Source organism: Pleurodeles waltl, chromosome 4_1 (genome assembly GCF_031143425.1).
Source record: "Pleurodeles waltl isolate 20211129_DDA chromosome 4_1, aPleWal1.hap1.20221129, whole genome shotgun sequence".
Taxonomy (NCBI): Eukaryota; Metazoa; Chordata; class Amphibia; order Caudata; family Salamandridae; genus Pleurodeles; species Pleurodeles waltl.
This window is the reverse complement of record NC_090442.1, coordinates 327,852,055-327,876,706: the sequence shown is the minus strand read 5'-3', so window position 1 is coordinate 327,876,706 and position 24,652 is coordinate 327,852,055. Positions and strand designations below refer to the sequence as shown.

Sequence of the window (24,652 nt, the reverse complement as noted above, 5' to 3'; positions counted from 1 at the left end):
TCTCCAAAGAGGAAGTCATCGATACTACAGATGTGGAGACGGCATCTTCCCCGGTAGCCAGCAGCGTGGGGGTCCATCAGACAAATACCCAGTTAAATAGAGTACAGCTGCCTGTGCAGAGAAGGTGCAGTGGAGATGCCTTACCGATGACGCTCTACAGTGAAGCAAGTGACATAAATCCCATTACTACCTTACCAGGCAGTGAGTATAAGGAGCTGGCCTACATAAAGCGACGAGTTATATAGGAGGCGATTCATGCCAGATGTGCTACCTCCTTACGTATCAAAATTGGGGCCAACAGCAACAGGGAATCTCGCAGAAGGTAACCTCCCCCCCCCCCCCCAGAGAGGCCATGCTGTGCAAGATTTGAACCAAGGGGGAAATCATTAGCCACCAGATTATACAGGTAATTTGGAGCACCTGTGTACATATGGGCCTGTCCATACGCAGGCACATTATGTAAAACTAAGTCGGAATAGCCTGAATAACATAAAGCCTCAGAGGAAATCTGGAAGGCCTGCTTTAATTTTTACCCCACTATATGCAACATGAGGGCCTGGGGATTTCCTCAATAGGTTCAACATCCTGCATCTGTTCCAATGTCTACGCCTGGATAAGCCAGAGAGAATCTACATTGACAACATGGTCTGATCAGAACATTAGTGAAAGGATTCTTGAAAACGGTGATCTGTTGATAAGTTGGGGCATATCAACCAGTAAACGGGAAAAAATAAAAATATCACTTTGTTTTTATCAATGAGAAAACAATTGCCACACTTAGACAAAGAACCATTCAGCACTTTGAGAGGAACACCTGTGATAGGTCCTTTGACGATGGACAAAATAATTACTATACAACTGTCAAGGGACACTGGCGCTGTACAACACGCAGATGTGAGAATAGAACATAGTGATTAAGGTCTGTAGAACTGGGATTGGTTTCCCGCTGTCCTGACTACTAATGGAAGATCGCATCTTTAGCCATGAAGGATCACATTTCAAAACTATGAGAAGTATGATTAGGTTAGTAAGCTGGAACTTGGCAGCCCTGTCTTCTCTCATTGTGAGTCCTACCACCAGGGAGTTTTTAAATAACGCTGACATTTTGTGCTTCCAGGAAATCTAGTCGACTGAACCTCTACCCATTCCTGGCTTCCTAACAACTCTGACTCCCACACAAAAGAAAAATCTGTTTGGAAGACACTTAGGAGGCCTTGCAACATTTGTAAAATTAGGTGCAGCAAAAAAGTGTGCCAGCAGGCTGAATTACTACACAGGGAAAACAAAATAACTTCTGCGGAAGCCATTGTGGTGCTGGAAAAGAATGAACATAAGAAAATAACCTGGAAACTAAAATCAAAGGATACAGAAAAACGCTGGATATGAATACATGCGCTGCTGTCGCCAAGGCATAGCATGGAATTCTGGGGTTATGTCAACACCCTGATTCATACCTCTACCAGTAAGGACAGTGTAGTCTCTGCTTGCGACTGGGAGAGCCACATGGTAAAACTATATGTGGATTCAGATTATGCAGATGCTCAAAGTATTTCAGTGCTGCAATGTGTATTAGACAGCCTTGACAACAGCCCCCTAAGGCTACAGCTGAGTCAGTACAAAATATCCTTAGGAGTATCCGGCGTGATGGGGCACCTGGACCAAACAGCCTTTTGGGGAGCATCTTCAAGGATGATTGTGATTTCTGGGTTAAGCCCATGACAACCCTATTCAATGAATTCCTACACTGTGGCTCTGGAGGCCTGGAAAGGGTCGATCCTGCATCCAATTTATAAATAGGGGGACATTACTCGACATGAAAACTATAGGATATTAGCATTATTAGATGTGGATGGCAAGGCTTTCGCAAAAGTTCTTTTACAAGAGCTTGAAAACTGGATGACGGAACATAACATCAGACCCACGTATCAGACCCAACTCTTCCACTATAGATAATGTACTTGCTCTTTCAAACTTGGGCACCAAGGCACACAAGGTTTTGGTCCCCTCCACTTTTTTCCTGCTTTATAGATTACAGTGATGCTTTTGATGGAGTTGAATGTAATAACCTTTGAAAAAAACTACTGACTGGGGGATACCCAAAAAGTTGCTGGCAGCCATAACTGCTTTACCTTCATCCACATGGGTGTGAATTAAGATATTTCAAATGCTTGCAACAGACATAATTTACAACAGCAGGGGTTTAAAACAAGGCTGTGTTATCGCCCTCACTCTTTTTAATCTCTACACCGCTGACCTGGGGGCAGAGCTGCTTAAAGGGAATACATTCCCACCCTAAACTGGGTCAAACAATGCTCCCCATAATTCAGTATGCTGATGACCTGGTTCTGCTCACCCAGACTTGGATAGGGCTGAAAAGGGGTCTGGTTATACTTCACTGCTATAATCTAAAAAATGCTTTGTGGGCAAATGCGGCTAAGACTATGGTCCTGATTTTCAGTGGCTAATAAAAAAAAAACAGATGATGCAATGGAACCTCAGCACGCTAAAGATAAGGATGGAAACTAAATAATACCTTGGAGTTTGGATATCAGACATTTGCAAAACCTTAAAACAGGCAGCATCGTTGGCAGAGAAAGCTTAAAGTATTACCAATGCCCTGTCCAAACTCCATCAGCGGCTTAAATCTCCCAGTGCAGGGGCAATCAGGGAAGTTATTAAGGCCAAATTACTACCGATAATTGTTTATGGCCATCTTGCATACCCTGGCAGGCTCACAGCTCTACTAGAGAATTGCCATCTAATAGCCTACAAGAAAATATTTCAGATTCCAAGACCTACTAGGCATACAGTGATATATCTGGAATTTGACTTGGTGAGGAAGGAGATAGAATGTAAAAAGGATGTAATCAAGTTCTATCTCTGAGTTTTCAGGGACAACACTTTCAGTCTGCGCGGGTCTCAGAAAGCAATTTTCACAGACAATTCAAGCAGCTGGGCCAGGTATTTAAGGAGCGCAGATGAATGTTTTGATCTGCTTTCAACTTATGTTCAAGACCCCCTCATAACAACGGCCCTGTTAAAGAAGATCCTGACAGAGCATGGGGTGGAGGTCTCAAGGGACAGTGACATTGCTTGTATCAGGAATGTTGGAGGAGCTGACAGTCTGGTGGAGTCACATGCGGACACCAGCTGCCAACCATATCTTAAGGCGGCAATGGGTGCCCATGCGTTCCGAAGCATACTGCAGATGCGGCTCTTAACTCTTCCCGCATGGGAGACTAGATGCCATTAGAAGTCCCCACATTGCTTTCAGAAACAATGTACTTTGTGTAACTATCACACAGAATCAGTTGTCCATCTCATATGCTGCTGTCCGGGTCTTGCCTTACAGATACGCACATTACTAAAGCCTTTATTTCTGAAACATGGGTTAACAACATGTAAAGAGGCCCTGAAGTATGTGTTTACAGTGGTAGTCCCTATGGAACTTGCCTGCTTTGGTGAATTGTTTGCCAAAAGCGGCAGGACTCTCTGGGAGGCAAGGGATCAGCATGGATAAGTGACTGGGGTCGCTGCCGCTTGAAAATTGAGTCTCAATAATTAAGTGCACAATATTCATATACTATTGATTTTATTGTTTACCTAATTTTATTCAGGACTTGCACAGGGCAGTTTAGCCTCCTTGCTGCATCCTAAATTATGTGGTATACAGGGAAAACACATGTGTGTTGATCATGTAGGTGGCTTGTAATGAGGGTATGTAATGAGACTACATGTTTTAATCTTGGTCCTTTACTACTTTTCAGTAATTTTTGTCAATACTGCAATATGAGACCTCTTAACAGTAGTGCATTTTTATCATTATCTCATATATTGCTAGTGGATGATTTGTAATGATGTCATTCATTCTATTTTGTTTTACACATAGGTAGACAATGATTTGCCATGATGGATTGCACTTTGGTTGCGCATTTTACACATACTTTTTTAATTATATTTTTGCTTTTTTGTGTATTATTTTTTATATTTCATTTTTTTGCAACGATTTTAAGTAATCATGCAATAAAGTTACTACTGAGGAAGTGAAAGTGATGTGAACTGTACAATAATATACACATCTACATTCAAGAGTGTCCGCCTTGAGGAAAAGACTCAAGTCCAATATGCATATTGCTCTTATTCAAATAACTTTCGTAAGACTGCGCCTGTGGTACTTTCAAGGTTTTGACCAAAGATTTAATTAGTAGGGTTTCCTCAGGACAAAAAGCTATGTGTCACAAAACCTCTTTCATGTATTCACTTTGTACACATACAGGTCTTCCAGATCTGGGCTTCTAGAAAGCTTTCTATGTGCAACCTTGAGAATAATCATTTGGATATAGTGATCCATCCATTGACACGTAGGATGACCAGATGTCCCAGATTTCCCCGACAGTCCCGGTTTTCAGAGGACTGTCCTGGTGTCATGACACTTTGTTCATTTTACATAAATGTCCCAGTTTTTGGAGCAAAGGTCAGGACAACCTGCAAACGCTTTTGTTAATTTGGAATAAATGTCCCGGTTTTTGGTCACATGCAAATCAGAAGTGAAATGTATGCTCTCCTTTCACATGCACCTATAGAGCCTTAAATACTTCTGCTGCCTGCCCTCTCTGTGTATGTATGTGTGTGTGTATACACGCACACACACACACACACACACACACTTACAGGGCAGGCCAGATATAAATGTGAGACTAAAGGCTTTAGTCCTACTTTTATGTCCAACCTGTACCATTTTTTTCTTTTCAAAATCTGATCACCCTGTTGACACCCCTAGAGCACCACAAGTGGGTACATTGTGATAGTTTTACAGGCGTTTTAGAGCCATTTATTTGAAACTTGGGCCACTATACCAGACTGATTAGTCACAAGGTTGGACCTACCTATGTTGTATACCATTGGATGTAAGCAGAGCAGAATACACTATAGATGTGATCTCAGTGACCCTTTTGCACAAGTGACCTTGCAAGGCATGACAGTCTATGTACGTAATTTTGGGGGTCATTACGACCCCGGCAGTCGGTGGTATAGTGAGGTGTTACCACCAACAGGCTGGCGGTACCTACCTCCACTATTATGACATTGGCGGTTTGGCTTGTACCACACCGACAGCCACGGCAGTAACGACCGCCCGGCTGGAGACTACAGTCTCCAGCCCGGCGACCGTCACTAGGGCGCCCATGGCATTTTGAGCCCGCTCACCACCATGGTTTCAGTGGTTTCCGTACCGCCACTGAAACCATGGCGGTAGGCACTATCAGTGCCAGGGAATTCCTTCCCTGGCACTGATAGGGGTCTCCCCCTCCCCAGAGTCCTCCCCAACCTCCCACTCCCTCTCCCGACCACCCAGCACATTTACACACATGTACGCACATACATACACACCCATACACACAGGCATACACACATTCACCCACGCATTCATACATTCATACACACTCACAGCAACACTCACAAACATACATCCAGGCACACACGCAATCTCACAACATAACATGCACGTACACTCACACCCACTCATGCACACACGCATTACACACGCATGCACACATTCACACACACCCCCACATACGCACACAACACCCCCCTCTCCTGTCAGAGCACCCGACTTACCTGCATGCAGGAGGTCCTCTGGCAGGAGACGGGACGCGGCGCTGCTGCCAGCAGCAGCATCCACCAGCAAAACACCACCAGGCCATATCATGGAACATGATACGGTAGGCGGTGTTTTGCTGGCATGGCGCTACCTTACCACCGTCCGCTGCCATGACCGTAGACGGAATTCCGCCAGCCTTCTGGTGGGATTCCGTCTACGGTCACAATGCCATGGACGGTCGGTAGCCACGGCGACGGTATGTTGGCGGCCTTCGCCATGGCAGTAGGTGGCATTTGCCACCAATCTCATAATGAGGGCCTTTATTTTTAGCGATAAATTAGTGGGGAAGAAGCTAGAACAATCATGTTTGCCTATTTGACTCTTAGGGAAATACGCTCCCACGTAGGTGAGATCAGGAGGCCTACTGTACTTAGCATGACCACCGACACCACATCAAGGGGCCATATGTACGAACACATTTTCCAATAGACACAGAATGGGTAAAACCCTTTGCTACATCTGGCCCCAAGTGTGGAAGCCATTAGGTTCTAAGTAGTGGCCATAATATGGCACCTAAGTATTAAGGTTTTCATGCGTATCATTTACGTGAAGTTAAGTTTTAAAACTGTTTGAATGTTCACAACGTTTGCCTTCAGTATGTCCGACCACTCACCTGGGAATTTCCCTGTTGCTAAGTGAAAAATCTTGTATTCATGTTGCTAAGTCGTTTCTCACACGTTTAAATGGATTTAAACATGTTTCGTGCTTTATCAGTTAAAACTGAGCTATGGATCCTAAATTACATCTTTTCAAGCTGTAATTTGGAGTTATGGAGAGAAGAACACTTTTTGGATTGCCCTTAAGGCTTTGTGAAAGTCACTGTCCTGGATGGAGAAATACTGTTACGACTAATCATTTGGGCAAGGATTTTTTTTTTTGCAAAATTGAAGTCGTCCTGGTTCTGAGATAATGTGACAATATTAACTTGTGAATTACTGTCCAGAGGTAAACCAATAAAACGGGGCCTGCAGCAGGTCTCATTTCATGAAACAATATTTGTATGCTATTTTGGTTTAATAATAATTTTGTATTTTTTTTAACCTTTTATACTTTCACCTGGAATGTAACGAAAATTGGGCTCATATTCCATATATGTGGGTTTTTATTTTAGATATTCCATTAACTTCCTCACGTGCCTCTTTTGGACTGCAGTCGGGAGTAGATGCAAAAGGACCTTCCTCAGCACCCCGACAGAAGTACTTGACTGTGACGCAATACCTGCCTGCAGCCCACTTAGGGAGAGTCAATGGAGCCTTTGAATCCTCTGGTTGCCTTGATGAGCAAAATAATTCGGTGAGTAAGAGACAGATGTCCTTTACTTTAGTGAACGATCTGAGCTCTTATGTAAGGAATGCAAACAAATATGTTCAATGATTAATTTTGTTTCATATATTCTTCGCAGGCTAAGTTTGCGTTTCTAAGCAGTACAGCTAACATATGAAACAATTATCCAGCTTTAAAGGTAGTTCTTTCATTGACCTCATACAGATAAAAGGCTCAGTCGGCCATACTACCGAACTCACGTCCTAGCAAGTGCTCAACTCAATGCACCACCCTGTATTGATCTGCCACTGTACATCACAGCAGATTCCTCTACAGTTTGCACGAAAGGAACAGAAGCAAATGCATGTTTTTGTGGGTATTTCTTTTCAAATGCCTACCTAACGATGAACATCTGGAAATTAGTTCAATTCTGTTCTTTTAAAAAAAAAATAGTATGAGTGAACAAGTAAAATGATATTAATATACATCAATGTCATGTCAGTAGTAATAGCACAACCTAAAATATTTATATTATTTATAAATCTACGGCAATATTCAGTGTGGGGTGTCACCTTCATACGTTATGTGAAAGAAAATAATTATAAAACTGTTATTGAAGATTTTGTGAAAAAGAAATAGAGTGTGTAGGAGAATGGCCTGGTCTGTAGTGGGTACCTATGGTACTTAAAACTTATACCAGGTCCAGTTATCCCTTATTAATGTGGTGTAGGCAGTGTCTAGAAGCCGGCTCTCTAGAGGTAGCTGTGGATGAGCAGCCAAGGTGTATCTAGAAGACATGCAAAGCTCATGCAATACCACTGTAGTCCCACAGTACTCACACAAATAAAAGAACATACTAATTTTGGTGCCGCAAATACCAAAAATACCATAGAGACTATAATCTCTTAGGAGGTAAGTAATAAACAAATTATATACACTAGTATGCAGAAATAGGCATTAAACAGTTAGAAAACAGTGCAATTAGTGCAAATCACATTAGTTACAAATGGGTCTACGGGGAGCACAAACCATATGCTAAGAAAGTGGAATGTGAAAGTCGGTCTCCCTCCTAGGCAAGTGTAGTGTGTAGAGAGGAGCTGGGAGTACTTAGAAAGCCCAAAGGTAAGTAAACCCCACCAGTGACCAGGAAAGAAGGAGTAAATCACAGTAACTTTCCCAGAACACACACAGAAATGAGAATAATTATTATGCAAAACCGACAAGAGACCGCATGACACCAACTGTGGAAGAAGGGGACCAAGTCCAAGAAGCACAGAAGAGTCCAGGAGAACAAGAGCCCCTGCTAACATGGATGAAGGTGCAAAAGGAGAACCACAGGTGGAGAAGAAAAGACAGTACTGCACCCAAGAAGATGAAGTTGGGTTTCTGGAGGGTGCAAGTGATGTCTAACGCCGGATGGAGGATTGCAGTTGGATTTGCATTGTCAGAGTCTGCCAACAAGCCTTGGCACATGCAAAGCACGCGGAAGTGCCTGGGACAAGGAAGCACCAGGTGGACTCTACCGAGGAGGGGGAGTTAGAGTGGGCCCTCAGCAACAAAGAGAGCCCACAGAACACCAGGCAGCACACACCGGATGGGGACAAGAAAGTTGCAGAAGAGGCCCACACAGCACTACAACAAAGGTTCCCACACCACAGGAGAACCACTCAAGAAGCTGTGTGTTGCAGGATAGAATGCTGGTGGCCGTGACTAGAAGATGCATGAAGGACTTGGATGAATGTTGCCAACAAACCTTGGCAGCTTCAAAAGATGAAGTGCATGGGAGTACTGTCTTGCTTGGGGAGGCAAGGTCTTACCGCCACCAAAGTAGGACAGCTGGAAGAGAGGACCGTCAGGACCACTTCAGTCCACCACCCGTAGTGACCTATGTCCAGTACATGCATAAAATGGCATTCCCGCACTCACAAAGTCTGGTAAAATGGTCCTGGAGGTTGTGGGTGCACCTCTGCTAGTGCAGGGGTGCCCTCACAAACAGGTACTTTGCACTCTGCCCTCAGGGCTGGGGGTCCTGCTATAGGGGTGACTTATAAGAACCATGGTGTATGGCAGTGAAAGGGTGCTTGAACCTTTTCACGCAGGCTGCAATGGCAATCCTGCAGAAGCCTTTACATGGGCTCCCTATGGGTGGCAAAATATATGCTGCAGCCCATAGGGACCCCCTGGTACCCCAATGCTCCGGGTACCTAGGTACCATATATTAGGGACTTATAAGGGGGGCACCTGTGTGCCCATTGTGGGTGAAATATGGAGTTTTGGGAGAGAGAGTATAATCACTGGGGTCCTGGTTAGCAGGATCCCAGTGAACACAGTCAAACACACTGACATCAGGCAGAAAATGGGAGTAACCATGCCAAGAAAGAGGGTACTTTCCTACAAAGTGCCACCCTATCATTTGCATTATAGAAGAGGGTAATGGAGAAGGAGCGGTTTTATTGCATGCCATACTATTTGTCTAAATCATATGCTTGTAAGGATGCCCAGATATCTTTCAAGCACGAGGTAGATGGCAAAGTTGAGGCATCATTGAAATAAATAACCATTCACCTTTTTACATAAGGAAGAGGTTCTCTTCCCATCTTATAGCTATCCTTCAGTCTACGAGAAAGAGAGCAATTGCTTTGAATTTGTGGGAGCTTCTGGGGTATCTTTAACAAAGCTCAGTGATGCCACAAGCGGGTACAGGGTCAGTTGTGTCATTATCAAATGGGGCACAGTGTTGGATATATTTCCCCAAAATGTGGCTATAGGAGGGCATGTACATGCTAGGTGGAGTACTCTCCGGGGTCAACAACTTGTCCGATTGCGTTCATACCTGATGGACATTAGTGTATTCTGTGTAGAAACAAGATCTCCAAATATCCAATATTGTCATACCTGTGTCTCATTCCCACCTTTTTTTAGCATGTGTTTTATCTCAGTTGTCGCATTGTACAACTTTATTAAGTTGTCTGGACTTGTGGCGCTATAGGAGAATGATTTGGTGTAAAGGCAGGTAGAGTTGGTAACATGGCTGGAAAGCTCAGGAATCTTTCCTTCAGTATGTGTTTTGAGCTGTTTATAAATGAAATATCAATTGGTGTGCTACCAACTTTCTGGTTTAGAACTTTCTAAAGTGATGAATTGTCCCTCAACAAAATAGTCACCCAGTGTCTCATGTCTCAACCTATCAGTTAACCTTGAGCTTTAGCTTCATATGAGAGTAAAAAAAAGGGGGTTATTAGTCACGGACAGCAAAGGTAAGAAAAACGTTTGCAATCCTGCCAAAGTTGCCAACCTCTGCCAGACGTGCACTGTACAAGTAACTACATCAGAGTGCAGATGTGGATGTGCCACCGTATTGGCAACGGTAGTTATCAATGGTGTATAGTTTTGCAAGCAACCCTGTAGGGAGGCAGCGGTATGTTAACAAATAGATAAAGTAATCTGGGTACCATCCTCAGTATTGTAATATGTCCATCGAAAGAGGTCAACAATGTGTTAAGTGATCAACCTGATCTTTAATCTTCTGGACTGCAATACCTTAATTTTCCCAAACACCCAAACCTAGGTCACAGTGAATCATTACACCCAAGTATCTAACTGGATCCTTGCACAATACTAGGGGAAATTCCATAGTAGTTTTATTTGTACCTGAGGCAGGGGGAATCATTTGTGAAATACTTTAATTGATCTGTTGTCCAGAAAAACTGCCAAAGCTCACTGTTTCTCTCTTTCGTTGGTTAAGGTTGCAGAATGTGTCTTTGACATACAATACAATGACATCTGCATATAGTGATACTAGGTAACATCTCCCAGCTATACGATGCTGATCTTTCTCTTTTGATATGCTGATGAGTGTCTCAGTTGCTATGGGAACAAGCATTGGCAAAACCAATAGGTCTCATCTATGCTAGGGCTATTGTCTTTGCCATGTGTTTTAGCCATGTTGTACACCGCTGTCACAACTGTTCAGCATAACTAAAAGTTAGTGATGTAGAGGAGAGTGGCATGGAGTGTCATACAGTGTTGGTGAGAGAAGTGCCGTAGAGTGGAGTAGCATATAGTGGAGTGGAGGGTTATGGAGTAGCATGGAGTGTCAGAGTGGAGGGTCGGGGAGTCGAGTGCACTATAGTAAACTTTTGTAGAGTGGCATGTAGAGTCATAGAGTAGAGTGGTGTGGAATGGTGTAGAGGATTTTAGAGTGGACGAGCATGGAGTGGAGTAAAGTGTCATGGAGTGAAGTGTTGCGGAGCGTCATACAGAGGAGTAGAGTGGAGTTGCATTGATTGTCAAAGAGTGGGGTGTTGTAGAGTGGTGCCATAGAACAGAGTGGCATGAAGGAGAGTGTAAGAGTGGAGTGATGTACAATGCAGTGTTGTAGAGTGGCATAGCACAGAGCGAAGTAAAATGTCGTAGAGTGTAGTAAAGTGTCATAGAGTGGAGTAAAGTGTTGTGGAGTGGCATAGAGTAGAGTAAAGTTATAAAGTGGAGTGTCATAGAGTGGAGTGTTGTAGAGTGAAGTGTCTTAAAGTGAAGTGTCATAGAGTGGGGGCTGTAGAGTGTTGTAAAGTGTGTCATAGAGTGGAGTGTCGTAGAGTGACCTAGAATGGCATGGACTGGCATACATTGGAGTACAGTAGAGTGTCATGGAGTGGGATAGACTGTAGTGGAGTGGAATAGAGTGGTGTTGAGTGGCATAGACAGGAGTGGAGTAGAGTGTCACAGAGTGGCGTGACATTACGTTGAGTATGCATGGTGTAGTAGTGCACTGCCATTACAGACAGCACATTTTCAATTTAAATGACCATTACATTTGCACAGACATACCATTTTATTGATAAAACTATACAGCACACAAAAAATAATGTGTAGAAATGGCATCATCTAGTGTATTGATTTGTTTTGATCGTATTAAAGTAATTGTTTCCACCACCCTTGAGATTTGCAAAAAATGTGCTTCATTTGTGCTTTCCTAATTCTGATGTATTCTGGAATATTTACACAGTTCATTTACAGACTTTTAAATGTTATTGTTTCACTAGAAAAACAATGTTTTCTTTCACATCCCCAGATTGTCTGGTAAATTTTCTCACTTTTAATTCAGAAAAAGAAAAGTAAACACCAAGCTCCCTTAAAAGAGTCAGCTTGACATTTGACCTCTGTCTTTGAGTGCACAGCAAATGTGACAAGATAAGAACAACATGTAAAGGCTTGTTCTCAGAAAGTGAGCATTCTTGGAAGAATACAGCAAACAGGCTATGCTCGATGGGAGGGACAAAGACATGCTGGACAGCCCAAAAAATAAAGCCAGTAAATAGAAAGCAAGCAGATGTGAGTTATAAAGCACAAAATCAATGGTAAGCAATGGGTAGAATGCATTCCTAGGTCTGCTTGCAGAATGCCCCTAAGCTGTCTTTACCAACTAGGTGGCTGCACTATCTGGTAGGCTTCAAGCTAAAAGGCAGTGGCAATGAAGGGCACCCTTGCCACATGTGATTGGAAAGGGAGAGGGTAGGCAGTTATTGATTCTTGCTTCTCACCCTAGAAGTAGGATCTGAATAAAATATTGCTATGCAGCCTGTTAGTGTGTTAGTGCTTCTCCATCCCTATGTGACAAAGTGTTGTAAACCTTACGGGCATCAAGCAACACTGCCCTAGCAGGAAGTTCAAAGTCCTCCTTGTGGAAAATTGCAAAGAATGTATCTAACCTATTCAATGTCGACCTACTGGATTTAAACCCTGATAAATCAGGTAACAGTATATCTTCCATATGGGCATGTTTTCATCCAGCCACTATTTTCACAAATATATTTATGTTGAGGTTTAGTAGAGATAGGAGACAATATGATAAGCAGTCTTCTGCAGACTTACCATGTTTAATTAAAACTGGTATCACTGCCTCCCACAAAGTGGGAATAACTTGCCTTCCTCATGGGATTCACAACTACCCTCCAGGAGCTTAGGGGCAAGGATGTCTGAGAACGCATAAAGCTCTGCTGTTACTCCATCCAAATCAGGTACCTTCCCACCAGAAAGAGACTTAATTGATTCTATAATCTCTTCAACTGTAAGGGGCAAATAAGGGGGCTCTTTCTTGGGGGAGAGGGAGCTCAGACCATGCCAGCATGGATTCGTAAAAATAGTCTGGAAGGCTGAACTTATCTATTCTTTCAGCTCAATAACAATCTGAAAAAGTGGAGAATATGTCCATAGTCATACCATGCCTAGTCCACTCTGAATATTGTATACTTGAAATATCTCTAGATGCAGCTGGAGGATTTAGTAGTCTAGCAAGTGTACAGCAGGGGCGTGTGAAGCTGCCATAGAGCTTGGCCTGTAAATATTTGCCCAGGAACTTAACTTCACAATCAGCTTCTTCCCTAAATTTCAGCAATTCCATCCGAGCCAGTAGTAAGAGTTTACTGTCATGTGTTCATATGTGATGTTTCTTTAGTCTTTTCAGCTTTCAGCCAAGTGCATGTAAACTGTTCTCTAAGGGTCATAACATGCCTGATTGTCTAGAGCTACAGAGGCCTCTTGTAAAAAAATGTGAGTATTAGTTGAGGGAGGTGAGTATCCACCTTGTATAATAATCACAGTCTTTGCCAGAGTAAATCTCCATAGTCACTAGTTAAGCCTGTGCTCAACCACCTGGTTGCTGTAGCACACAGCAGCCACAGTTAACTAAAAGGCAATGTGTAAAGTATGTATGCAGTACACAAACAGTAATAAAGTGAAAACACTCCACCAGAAATTAGGAGATTTTGAAAATAGAGCATATTTTAATACATAATAAACCAAAATGACACAAATCCAATAAGCAGAGCCAGAGATAAGAATTTTGAAAGGTTGAGTTGAAAATAGTGCCAAATAGCAATACGTGCCAACCGCAGGGATCTGATTGTGCTAGACTAAGGACCTAGTTTAGATCTGGGCAGAAAGAATACACCATAACAAATGTGACAAATTTCCCGTCCGCCGTATTACAACCCCAATAGGATATAATGCGATCATAATACGGTGGACGGGATATCCATCACGTTTGTAATGGAGTATTCCCCTACGCCCAGATGTATATCAGTCCCTAAGTCAGAAGCCAAAAGGCATGGTCAATCGCAATAGATCACTGGTTGGAACCGGGGACCAAGTTCGTCTCAGTGTAAAGTTTAGCTTCTGGCTTAGAAAGTTTGTTGTGGAAAAAGTGGTTGTTGATGAGTCATCAGCGAGGCAAGCGTGATCTGAGGAATGACTCTCTTAAAACGGGGAGCCATTTGCGAGGTCTCAGAGTGAAGCTGTTGATTTGGTGCTGCTCCAAGTCATATCTGGTGATGCCATCGCCAAAGGTTGTTGGCATTGATGCTGGGCATCAAATCCAACAAGGTCATAGAAGAAGGTTGTCTGCATCAATGTTCTTTGTTGAGTCTGGGGAAGCTTAAAGTTAGGCAAGAAATAGTACATTCTGAGGTTACATTCTGAGGTACTGGTTCAAGACAAGCAGGTCCAGTATTTCTTCAAGACAGTGGGCAGTCTGCTGTCAGAGTATTCACAGGTCCAGCAGTTTCCTGAGAAGAGTTCTGGAGATGCTACTTTTGTGCCTCATGATAGCCTGTGGTTCAGTTCTTTTTATCTAAAGCAGTTCTGGGCAGCCCGTCCCCCAAAAGGACTGGGAGTCAGCCTGACTAGAAAGACAAAAGAGAAGCAGGCCTCAGTGTCGGCTTTCATTGGCAGTGACAGGGTAGACATCCTTTGAAGCTCAGGGATGGACTGAACGCAGACCCTTAGGCCAACTCCCTCTTCACTCTCAGGGCCCGTTGTCCACGGTCTGGGAACAATACACATCTCACCACAGAAAAGGCATCAGTAGTCAAGTGATAGATGACACTGTCAGAAAGCCCTTTTGATTTTAGGCAGAAAGGAGACTACTTTCTAAAAGTTTATTTTCTTTAATTGTTATATAACATTTGACTTTACCATTAGATGGATTTTAAATTACCATCAAGGTGAGTCACTGAGTCATTTGTCTAGCTGCTTCCAAAGTGAAATTAAGCACTATAAGTTTATCTAGTGTACCAAGTGGTTTCATATGAGAGAGCTAGCCTTGCCACAGTGAAAAGGGGGGAGCGGGGTGTTTCACTGCCAGGATAGTAATATGGAACATTAATTTCTACATGTCCTAATTTTAAATACAGTGTGCCCTGCCTTATAGGGCAGTAAGGCCTACCTGCCTACCTTTGAGGTGACAGATATTACAAAGGAAAGTTTAGGCATGTCCCAGGGGTGATTTTACAGGTCAAAATAGCAGTTTAAAACTGCATACGCATGCTGCAGTGACAGGCCTGGATCCATGCTTTACAGGGCTACTACAAGGGGTGGCACAATGAGTACTGCAGCACACTTGTATCATTTAATTTACCTGCCCTAGCTACAGGTTGTATCATATACTAGTGACATATATATAAATTAAATGTGACAATTACATTTTATGCCAATTTTACGATGTTTAAAATGGAGAGCACTTTACCACTGGTTGGGAGGGGTTAAAGTGCACATAGATCGATAGCCAACATAATGGGTTTTGCAACATAATGCACAAAATGGGGTAATACCACACAAAAGATGATCTTTTCCTACTACTCTATTATAGACATTAAATACCCACCAAAGTGTGGAGTTACTTCCAGCAGAGCCCTTCTTTAATGTGAAATGTTCTGCTAGTCCCTATCTAATCTCGTCCTTAAATGCTCTATCCACTAATTCATTGGGGGAATATGCAGGAATCATAACTGCTGTATGAGATTCATAACTAGGTGTAGTAGAAAAGGGAAGTTATTAGATAAAGTTTTTGTCTGTGTAAGTGATTCAGTGCACCTGCCACAGGCTTCCTTAGGCATTAGCCAAAGTCAATGCATGAGTGCACAGTGGCATAAAACAAATAATCTCAGATAGATTAATATTTATGGTGCCAGATATCTTTCAGTGGCTGAGATTAATTCAAGCATTACAATGATCACCTTGGTCTGCATTTGTAGGCAGTTAAATGGAAGAGACTGAGAGGTATTTATCTCTCCGGCCCTGCACTTTGTCAGGGCCCATGTTCATGCTTGAACATTAATGCATATTTTTTTAGACATATGTGTATTTAACATTTAGAGATGATGAGGCAGCTAAAAAGGCTAATTAGACCAGATGGCTCAGATGTTGGATTTGCTGTCTTTTCTGTTTCCCTGTAGTTTAAAAAAAGAAAAATTGAAATGCCAGCTCAGCCTATGATGGTCCTCACTTGAGTTTGTTGCAAAAATGTCTCACATTTAGTTCCCAGTATAGCTCTGCCTTGCTGATACAATCTCATCTGATGCATTACAAATTCATACTAAAACAACAAAAATCCCATAAAATGCACCAGAAATAGTGCCAAAAAGCCTTAAGCACCAACCATGTTCATCTGGTTGTGCTTGACCAGTAGCAGGTGAGTTTGAAGGCCAACCATGATGGAGCGGACACAGAACCCAGGTTCAACCCAGTTGGAAGTTGTACCTTCGGGCTTAATTTCTTGAAGGGAAGTCAACATTTCTCAGTGTTAGAAATTGGGTCTTTGGTTGGCAGTCAGTTTGCACTTTGTCCAAGCAGGGACCCTTACTCCAGTCAGCGTTAAGTGAGATACAAAGCTCAAATAACTCTTGATCACCCTCTTAGTAGCTTGGCACAAGCAGTCAGGCTTATCTCAGAGGCAATGTGTAAAGTATTTGTACAAAACACACACAGTAACACAGTGAAAACACCACAAGAGGACTCCAAACCAGTTTAGCAAAATAGCTAATATTCATCTAAATTAAACAAGACAAAAACAACAAAAATCCAACATACATAGGTAAAGATATGAATTTTAAAAATAAAAATAATCTTAATCCATAGAAATCAATGGATGCGTTGTTTTAGCACAAAGTACCTGGTATGCATCAAAAATTAAGCCGCAAGGGCGATAGTGCATTGATTCCTTACTCACAAGTGGGGTCGTGCGTCGGTTCTTTACTCGCACCAGAGGCCGTGGGTCGATTCTTTTCTCACAAGGGAGGCCATGCATTGATTCCGGGTGCGCAGCCTCAGGTCTGTGTGCGGATGTTGAAGACTATGGCGCCCAGGATCCATGTGTGGGAATTTCTGACTCGATGTGCAAAGAGTCCGTGGTGAGAACAGCACTGCGTCATTTCTCCAGCCGCGAGGCAGACGCTGTCATATTTTCAGCCACAGGACAGGCCGTGCTTCGATTTTTCTGATGTGCATGAATTGTCCCCCGCAAGTTGCCAGTTTTCACTTCTAAGGGCTCAGGGACTGGATTTGGCACCACTTAGCAAATCAGGACGCCCAGGCACTGGCAGATGAAGTCTTTAATGTCCTTCCTCCCACTCTAACCCAGGAGACTTATCAGTATATGCAGGACATTCCTCAGGTCCCTTTGTGTAACTGTCTAACGGGAATTCACAAACAGCCCAACTATCAGTCTGACCCAGATGTGGATTCCACAGGCAGGCAGAGGCACAGAATGGTTAAGCAAGAAAGTGCCCACTTTCTAAAAGTGGCATTTTTAAACAGGCAATCTAAAAAACAACTTTACCAAAATATGTTGTTTTAAACTGTGAGTACAGAGCTCCCAAACTCCATATCTCTATCTGCTTCCAATTGGAAACTGCACTTAAAAGATATTTAAAGGCAATCCCTATGTTAACCTATGAGAGAGAGAGGCCTTGCAATAGTGAAAAACAAATTTGGCAGTATTTCACTATGAAAACATGTAAACCACATCAGTACATGTCCTATCTTTTAAATGCATTGCATCCTGCCCATGGGTCTACCTAGGGCCTACCTTATGGGTGACTGTAAAGAAATGGCTCCCTGTTGCAGTTACCCCCCACTTTTTGCCTGATACTGATGCTGACTTGACTGAGAAGTGTGCTGGGACCCTGCTAACCAGGCCCCAGCACCAGTGTTCCTTCACCTAAAATGTACCATTGTATCCACAATTGGCACACCCTGGCATTCAGATAAGTCCCTGGTAACTGGTACTTCTAGTACCAAGGGCCCTGATGCCAAGAAAGGTCTCTAAGGGCTGCAGCATGTCTTATGCCACCCTAGAGACCTCTCACTCAGCACAGACACACTGCTTACAAGCCTGTGTGTGCTAGTGAGAACAAAATGAGTAAGTCGACATGGCACTCCCCTCAGGGTGCCATGCCAGCCTCTCACTGCCTATGCAGTATAGGTAAGACACCCCTCTAGCAGGCCTTACAGCCCTAAGGCAGGGTGCACTATACCATAGGTGAGGGTACCAGTGCATGAGCACTGTGCCCCTACAGTGTCTAAACAAAACCTTAGACATTGTAAGTGCAGGGTAGCCATAAGAGTATATGGTCTGGGAGTCTGTTTTACACGAACTCCACAGCACCATAATGGCTACACTGAAAACTGGGAAGTTTGGTATCAAACTTCTCAGCACAATAAATGCACACTGATGCCAGTGTACATTTTATTGTAAAATACACCACAGAGGGCACCTTAGAGGTGCCCCCTGAAACTTAACCGACTATCTGTGTAGGCTGACTAGTTTTAGCAGCCTGCCACAAACCGAGACATGTTGCTGGCCCCATGGGGAGAGTGCCTTTGTCACTCTGAGGCCAGTAACAAAGCCTGCACTGGGTGGAGATGCTAACACCTCTCCCAGGCAGGAATTGTCACACCTGGCGGTGAGCCTCAAAGGCTCACCTCCTTTGTGCCAACCCAGCAGGACACTCCAGCTAGTGGAGTTGCCCGCCCCCTCCGGCCAGGCCCCACTTTTGGCGGCAAGGCCGGAGAAGATAATGAGAAAAACAAGGAGGAGTCACTGGCCAGTCAGGACAGCCCCTAAGGTGTCCTGAGCTGAGGTGACTCTGACTTTTAGAAATCCTCCATCTTGCAGATGGAGGATTCCCCCAATAGGGTTAGGATTGTGACCCCCTCCCCTTGGGAGGAGGCACAAAGAGGGTGTACCCACCCTCAGGGCTAGTAGCCATTGGCTACTAACCCCCCAGACCTAAACACGCCCTTAAATTTAGTATTTAAGGGCTACCCCGAACCCTAGAAGATTAGATTCCTGCAACTACAAGAAGAAGGACTGCCTAGCTGAAAACCCCTGCAGCGGAAGACCAGAAGACGACAACTGCCTTGGCTCCAGAAACTCACCGGCCTGTCTCCTGCCTTCCAAAGATCCTGCTCCAGCGACGCCTTCCAAAGGGACCAGCGACCTCGACATCCTCTGAGGACTGCCCCTGCTTCGAAAAGACAAGAAACTCCCGAGGACAGCGGACCTGCTCCAAGAAAAGCTGCAACTTTGTTTCCAGCAGCTTTAAAGATCCCTGCAAGCTCCCCGCAAGAAGCGTGAGACTTGCAACACTGCACCCGGCAACCCCGACTCGGCTGGTGGCGATCCAACACCTCAGGAGGGACCCCAGGACTACTCTAAGACTGTGAGTACAAAAACCTGTCCCCCCTGAGCCCCCACAGCGCCGCCTGCAGAGGGAATCCCGAGGCTTCCCCTGACCGCGACTCTTTGAATCCAAAGTCCCGACACCTGGGAGAGACCCTGCACCCGCAGCCCCCAGGACCTGAAGGACCGGACTTTCACTGGAGGAGTGACCCCCAGGAGTCCCTCTCCCTTGATCAAGTGGAGGTTTCCCCGAGGAACCCCCCCCTTGCCTGCCTGCAGCGCTGAAGAGATCCCGAGATCTCTCATAGACTAACACTGCGAACCCGACGCTTGTTTCTACACTGCACCCGGCCGCCCCTGCGCCGCTGAGGGTGAAATTTCTGTGTGGACTTGTGTCCCCCCCGGTGCCCTACAAAACCCCCCTGGTCTGCCCTCCGAAGACGCGGGTACTTACCTGCAAGCAGACCGGAACCGGGGCACCCCCTTCTCTCCATTCTAGCCTATGTGTTTTGGGCACCACTTTGAACTCTGCACCTGACCGGCCCTGAGCTGCTGGTGTGGTGACTTTGGGGTTGCTCTGAACCCCCAACGGTGGGCTACCTTGGACCAAGAACTGAACCCTGTAAGTGTCCTACTTACCCGGTAAAACTAACAAAAACTTACCTCCCCCAGGAACTGTGAAAATTGCACTGTGTCCACTTTTAAAACAGCTATTTGTCAATAACTTGAAAAGTATACATGCAATTTTTATGATTTGAAGTTCCTAAAGTACTTACCTGCAATACCTTTCGAACAAGATATTACATGTTAGATTTGAACCTGTGGTTCTTAAAATAAACTAAGAAAAGATATTTTTCTATACAAAAACCTATTGGCTGGATTTGTCTCTGAGTGTGTGTACCTCATTTATTGTCTATGTGTATGTACAACAAATGCTTAACACTACTCCTTGGATAAGCCTACTGCTCGACCACACTACCACAAAATAGAGCATTAGTATTATCTCTTTTTACCACTATTTTACCTCTAAGGGGAACCCTTGGACTCTGTGCCTGCTATTCCTTACTTTGAAATAGCACATACAGAGCCAACTTCCTACAGTGACTTACGTGTAGAAAAGGGGAGATTTGAGCCTGGTAAGTGGGTACAGTTACCAGGTCGAATTGGCAGTGCAAGACTGCACACACAGACACTGCGGTGTCAGGTCTGAGACATGTTTACAGGGCTACACATGTGGGTGGCACAATCAGTGCTGGAGGCCCTCTAGTAGCATTTGATTTACAGGTCCTGGCACATCTAGTACACTTTACTAGGGACCTACTAGTAAATCAAATATGCCGAACATGGGTAAACAAATTACCAATACAATTTAGACAGATAGCATATGCACTTTAGCCCTGGTTAGCAGTGGTAAAGTGCCCAGAGTCCTAAAGCCACCAACAACTGGTCAGAAAAAATAGGAGGAAGGAGGCAAAATGTTTGGGAATGACCTTGCAAACAAGGCCAGGTCCAACACTCAGCAGAGTAAGGCAGCAGGCTGTGGCTGAGATTGGTCCAACCTCATGGACTGGATAGATGTTGGGCAAAGCCCAGGTGAAGCTGTTGGCTGGAATTGTCTGAGTGGGAAGAATACAAAATTTGCACCCAAAATAGGTCCCTCACTGATGGATACTTTTAGCGCCTACTTCTATGAAGAACACTATAGTCGGATTTAGTCACTTTTTGCAGCCTTGATTCCTCCAGTGGAGCAAGACAGTGAGCTGTGGCTGAATAGGACACCTCATTGAAACAGATTTGCTGCTGCTATTGAATAGCTCAGAAGGGACGCAACCTGAATCTTTGGTCCAGTGGCAATGCACCTTTGGCGAATTGACTTGGCAGGTTTGTCCCTGCTATTCTGGAGGTCTCTGGAGCCAAACATGTTCTAAATCCCAGGTTTCTCAGGCTATTAAGAAGAGTACACTTTGACACAGTCAAGGGTCCCAGGACCTCAGGAACAGCTCTGGAGGGGGAGGGGAAGTCAACACTCCAGCAGGAGCCACCAGCAGAGCCCAGGCAGGTCCAATTGGAATTGGTCAGCTGGGTCTTCAGGAAAGGGACATCTAGCAGCTTATTTGTCCCTGTAGCTTAACAGGAGGTCAGCCAGCTGACTCTTGGAGTTTACTTTTTTGTCCTGGGCACAAGTGGGAGTCGGTCCAGTCTTTCAGATCTCCTCACAGGTTTCAACAACAGATGCAACCCTTTGTCTGTCTGTTACTGGTTCAGTAGTGCTCTGAAGAGGGTGTCCAGGAGTGCCAAATTTCTGCCTGACACTAGCCCGTGGTTGATGCCTGATCCCTCCCTAACCAATAGGGAGCCATTTCCCAGGGGTAACCTTACCCACTTTAACAGCAGTTCCTGTGTGCCCAACTGTAAACAATCCCATAGTCAACCTCTCTACCTAAATCAACATGGCGGAAACTTTCTTTACCTGTACAGAGCTCCTGTGCCCACAACGGAGGTGTAGCCAGGGAAATGAGCGACCCATTCTCTCCTCCTCTGTGGTCACTCAAAACTGGTTCTGGAGGCAACTCCTCTAACACTGGAATTGAGGTGTGGCTGACTAGAGCATTAAGGAGTTAGTGGACCCAGTTGTTAATTACATATACCTGTTAATGGCTTCTTTGAAGTTAATTAAGTTCCTGGGCAGAGCCCAGGTGGTCATCCTCCAAAGGAACAGAACACCTCCCCACACCCAAGGCCTATGCCTCAGCTCTGGAAGGACATTTACATCTCATCAAATGACCTGTTCAACCGCTGAGCCATAGTTGGACGATCATGCAAATGAGCTTCTAAAAGACTTAAGCATGTAAAATGCAACTTTACAATGGTACCTTGTGCAAAACATCTGTTACATACCTGACTTTACCTATCAATTGGGCTTGAAATAAATATGTAAAAAGTTAAAGAATGAGCTTTGTAACTATTTCCTAGGCATATATGACAATATTCTATCTCAAAGCTTACCCAGGAGGCAGCTAACTTTGCTACAGTACACCCTTCATCATCCAGGCTACCTTGAATCCAGTGGCATGGTGAGCCTGGGATCCACATCTGGGCATACCTGGCACACTTATGGTGACAAAAGCAAGCAAACACAAATGATGAACAGAATCTGGAACTATTACTTGTTCTTTTTGCATTTGTCGCCCTAAGTGGGAAGAGTATGCACAGACATGGGTCCCTTGCTCCCCATGCCACTGGAGTCAAGCTAGCTTGGCTGATGAAGGGAGATACCCTGAAACTGGTTCTCGGATGCTTGTTTCCAGTCCAGGGAAGACCTGGCCTGGCAGTTCGGGCTGGACTGTTCCCATGGGGAACAGGGTCAAGACTGATTTGCATATGGCTGGGTCCAATCTGGGGTGGCATGGTGAGCAAAATAATTGATGGATTAAACCCAGATCTGTGACTGGGGGTAAATGTTTGATTGGTTCCACATTCCGTCCATCATTTGTGTTTGTTTGCTTTTGTTGCCATAAGTCCCCAAAACACAACGTGGAGACATCACATTTTCCCAAAGAAAACAGACATGTTTTTTGCAAAGTGCCCAGCTGTGGATTTTGGCCTCGAGCTCAGCCGGCACCTAGGGAAACCTAGCAAACCTATACCTTTTTTAAAACTAGACACCTAGGAGCATGCAGTGCTCGCTGACGTCATTACATGCCAGGAGGTGGTCGGGGTGGAAGGGGAAGTGATTCCCCTTCCATCCCTGCCCAGGGGAGGGGAGTGGGAGGTAGGATGTAACCGTTACATCTGTGGCACCCAAGGGGTTAAAGCAGGCCATCCACTCGATTGGGTTAATAGATGCCTGGAGAACCCTTCACTCAATGACCAGCGACTACACGTTCTTTTCACACTCCCACTGCACGTACTCAAGACTGGATTATGCCTTCATTAGTCCATTCCTTAACTCATATGTTAGCAGAGGCATTGTTTCACCCCATGAATCTCTCTAACCATGCTCCTGTAGTATTTGCACTGGAATGGGACACCCCATTTCCCTGGGTCTCTTAATTAAGAACGCCTCTTTCGTGATGAAATTGGTTAGAGAATTCTTTCAACTGAATGACCCACAGGACACTAATTTATCGAACAATTGGGATAAGTTTAAAGCAGTGTTAAGAGGGAAATGCACAGCTCAGTTCCTTTCCAATGGGCTAAAAAAGAGATCACCTACCTCGGCATTAAAATCACTCCTAGACTATCAGACCACTACCGGGCAAACTATTCCCTTCTCTTACAGCAACTAAAATCAGATGTCAAGAGATGGGCACCCATGTATATCTTTTGGCTTGAGCATATCCATGCAATCAAATTGACTGTCATATCCAAACTACTATGGTGGTCATTACGACCCTGGCGGATTACGTCCGCCAGGGCCGCGGGACGCGGTGGCACCGCCGACAGGCCGGCGGTGCCCCGCGGGGCATTCTGACCGCGGCGGCTTAGCCGCGGTCAGAGAAGGGAAACCGGCGGTCTCCCGCCGGTTTCCCGCTGCCCCCAAGGAATCCTCCAAACCGGCGCAGCTTGCTGCGCCGGCTTGGGGATTCCGACTCCCCCTCCCGCCATCCAGTTCCTGGCGGTTCTCCCGCCGGGAACCAGATGGCGGGAGGGGGAGTCGCGGGGCCCCTGGGGGCCCCTGCAGTGCCCATGCCAACGGCATGGGCACTGCAGGGGCCCCCGTAAGAGGGCCCCAAAATGTATTTCACTGTCTGCCTTGCAGACAGTGAAATACGCGACGGGTGCAACAGCACCCGTCGCACCTTCCCACTCCGCCGGCTCTATTACGAGCCGGCATCCTCGTGGGAAGGGAGTTTTTCCCTGGGCTGGCGGGCGGTCTTTTGGAGACCGCCCGCCAGCCCAGGGAAAAACTCATAATACCCTCCGTGGTCTTCTGACCGCGGAGCGGTATTATGGAGGGCGGAATTCTGGCGGGCGGCCTCCGCCGCCCGCCGGAATCGTAATGAGGGCCTATATCTCTTTCAGGGGCTTCCCATCAAGCTAGATTGTGATTTCTTATCTACCCTTCGCTCCTTAATAGCCCGCTTCATCTGGCAAAACCGCACAGCTCATCTGCCATACAAAAAGTAGAGATTACTGAAAGATGTGGGTTGCCTAGCTTATCTGATTTTCTTTTATATTACAAAGCAGCACAGTTGAGGGTGATTTCAGAGTGGTCCCTAAGAGAATCTGATAAAAACTGGCTGCACATGGAAAGAGCTGTGGTAGGCAGG

The 24,652-nt window shown here is 44.9% G+C and overlaps 1 protein-coding gene across 1 annotated transcript in view; it reads left to right on the top strand.

Moving 5' to 3' along the window:
• ANO2 (anoctamin 2) overlaps positions 1–24,652 on the top strand; it is a 1,564,866-nt gene that overhangs the window by 146,239 nt on the left and 1,393,975 nt on the right. The window contains exon 2 of the mRNA XM_069228438.1: positions 6,771–6,952. Within this exon, the coding sequence (XP_069084539.1) occupies positions 6,771–6,952 (182 nt within the window). The remainder of the gene's footprint in view (positions 1–6,770; positions 6,953–24,652) is intronic.